The 3,021-nt window shown below is 33.6% G+C and overlaps 1 protein-coding gene across 1 annotated transcript; it reads right to left on the reverse strand.

The window, feature by feature from the left end:
* Positions 1 to 358: 358 nt before the first annotated feature.
* LOC130105293 (olfactory receptor 6N1-like) lies at positions 359 to 1,940 on the reverse strand. The gene has a single exon (XM_056271284.1). It carries the CDS (start codon positions 1,660 to 1,662, stop codon positions 682 to 684), a length of 981 nt encoding a protein of 326 aa, XP_056127259.1. The 5' UTR covers positions 1,663 to 1,940; the 3' UTR covers positions 359 to 681.
* Positions 1,941 to 3,021: the final 1,081 nt, after the last annotated feature.

Below are 3,021 nucleotides of genomic sequence, written 5' to 3' on the forward strand. Positions count from 1 at the left end.
TCACTAAGCATGAGCTGCAATAAACGTGTTTATTGCACCGTTATTGCAGCTCATGCTTAGTGATTAGTGATCATGCTTAGTGATCCAAATACCAAGCTGATTTTTCTATGTAGGTTGTAGTTCTGAAGATTCAGTTGTATCTTATAGCAAGCTACATTTAGTTAGCTAGCTAAGGTTGCCCAATATTGGGACATATCTACAATGTTTTTTTTCCTTACACAAGGGTTCACATAATCATCCATTGATAACTGAGCAGATAAGTGGTTTAGATCCCAGTGCACAAATGTTTTAATAGAATTAGTAATTGAAATGTTTGGACTAAGGGACAACAGAATAATTTAGTTTATTATGATTATTGTTATTATTAATGCTTCACATAGAATTATTCATGCTTCACATACAAAGATGGGATATACAATGTATCTAGTTTTGTTTAACAACTCTTTGTCAATTCATAGAAAGTCTTTCTATTTAACATTTAATTTTAAATTTCTGCCAATACTGTCATTTAAAAAATAATCAGAGCTCCAAATATTTTCCTTATTTTTCATTTACTTTATTTGAAAACAAACAATTCAACATCAGCATGTCTATCCTTTGTCTTATCTAACACAAGCAACAGCAACAGCATCACAAAACACATTATCAAAACAACCAATAGCAACATCATTACAATCAGAATTAAGATGGTAAAGCTATTGATATTGACTTTAAATGATTTGGTACTATTTTTTTGTGCAAAAATATATCTGCTAATCGTTTCCTGATCTCCTTAGTCCTGGTGCAATAAACCGTGGGATTTATTAAGGGAGGAACAAGAGAGGCTACAATCAAAATTGCGTTTCGTTCTGTTAAATTTAGCACAACTCCTATTCGAGTTAGTAAGCCAGAGACTAGCTTTGGTGCATAAAAACTGAGCAGAACAATGAGGTGACTCAAACAAGTGTTGATCATTTGCTTTCTGCTTGAGTTGTTGGAGAGTTTGGTCACACTATATGCCAACACAGCATAAGTGCACATTATAAAGGGAAATTGTCCACACATTGGCCACAGACTTAACATTGCAGGTAAGAAAAAATATGGTTCAGGATTCACACAAGCAGCTCTAATCATGGAAGCAAAATCACAGAAGACATATCTGATAACAGGCTGACAGTATGGGACACTGTCTACCACTGATATCACAAAACCTATAACAGCAAAACCAGTGATCCAGATCACAAAAATAAGCAGAAGGGTTCGAGAATTTGTTACAATGCTGTGATACCTTAATGGTAGCCTAATCGCAATAAGTCGGTCAATTGCCATTAATGTCAGAGCCATGCACTCTGTGAAATCACCAAGATGATAGAAGTATGTCCTTGAGATACAAGAGTAGTATGACACGGTTTTCATCTCAGCCAGCAGCACTGAGATCATGGTTGTGCTGCAGGTAGAGGAGTACATTATGTCAACAACAGCTAGATTACAGATTAATATGTACATTGGTTTATGTAAATGTCTGTCAGTCAAGATGATACACAGATTGATGCCGTTCCCAAGCAATATGAGCATGTAGGTTATTAAGATGAGGAATCCGAGGAGCTTTTGGTTCTGAAGGTGATCAAATCCAGTGATTATGAAGCTGTCTACATTATTCACAGTGTAATTTTCATTTGCCATTTTAAGTCAACCAATTCCTAACATACAGACAAAAATATTTTAAAATACAGTTTGTGAAAAAATGAAATCAATTAGATCCTCAATGTACTCATAAATGCACATAAAAAAAGCTCCTGTGAAGGAAAATGGCAGAAAGATGCGGACAGCATCTGTATCGGCAAGCTGATGAAAACTCTGAATGTTGAAGTATAGTTTTAACAAAAATATAAAAAGAGTTTCATGCATTCTTGAGAACAAAAAAAGAAGATATTATGTAAAAATGTTTTCTTGCCCTTTACTTCTTTAGGTCCTTAATAAAAAAAAAAAAAAATCCAATTAGAGTATTAAAATACCATATGATAAACCATCTGAGATGTTCCTCTCATCTAGATAAATATATGACAGAAATGCTGCCTTTTATATTATATTGTGAGACAGATACGTCATGGTTTCCTAGCACCCGTGATCAAGCTAGTAATCAACAACATAAAAATATTTTACCAAATATAGTTTGTGGTAAAATAAATCCCTCACACATTTAAGGAAAATTCTTCAACAATATCATAATGCATTAACCTATGATTTTAAAGTGCACATTTATTCAGAAATTGTAAGTATTATAATCAGACATGATTTTGGGAGACCGTTTCTCACACAGGTAAACAGGAGACATATCTTTAGAGTCCTTTACATTTTAAGTTGAACCATTTTCTTAGGAAAGTGATATTTTTCATAAATGTCAGAGTCGGGGGAAGTTGTCACTTGTTTTATATGTTGTAATTTTATAGAATTTATTAATTATGATATCTATATATTTTTATTGAGGCAAATCATCACATTTATGTTATAGTTTTATAGAATTTATAAGTTAATTTCATGGCCATAACAATGGCTTGATATATTTGTATGTTTCAAACATAAACCATTTTAATTAAGCTAATAAAAAAAAGCATATAATGGGTTATTTAATGGCAGGTTCCATGTGAAAACCTACCCCATATAGTGTGACAATCCAACCTCACTCGTACGAATTCGTATGATTTGTCTAAACCCACGTGATGGATGGGTAGGTTTAGGGGCGGGGTCAGGGGTAGGTCATTCGTACGAATTCATACGAATTTGGTAACTCGTAAAATATGTACGAATTAGCAAAAATCGTACGAATTTGTACGAGTGAGGTCGTATGAATTAGTACGAATTAGCCACCTCGTAAAATTCGTACGAATTGCCGTGAGATCGGGCTGGACAATCATTTATAGTTGATGCGTTATAATGGAGGCACTCAAACATTTTTAGTTACAGAAACATGGATTACGTTAACATTAATTTAGTTGGTAACTAAAAGTGGGACACTAATAGGAAATGAATGTTTCAAATGTA

The sequence above is a fragment of the Rhinichthys klamathensis genome, unplaced genomic scaffold, assembly GCF_029890125.1.
Source record: "Rhinichthys klamathensis goyatoka isolate OS25496 unplaced genomic scaffold, OSU_Roscu_1.1 h1tg000314l_1, whole genome shotgun sequence".
NCBI classification, from domain to species: Eukaryota; Metazoa; Chordata; class Actinopteri; order Cypriniformes; family Leuciscidae; genus Rhinichthys; species Rhinichthys klamathensis.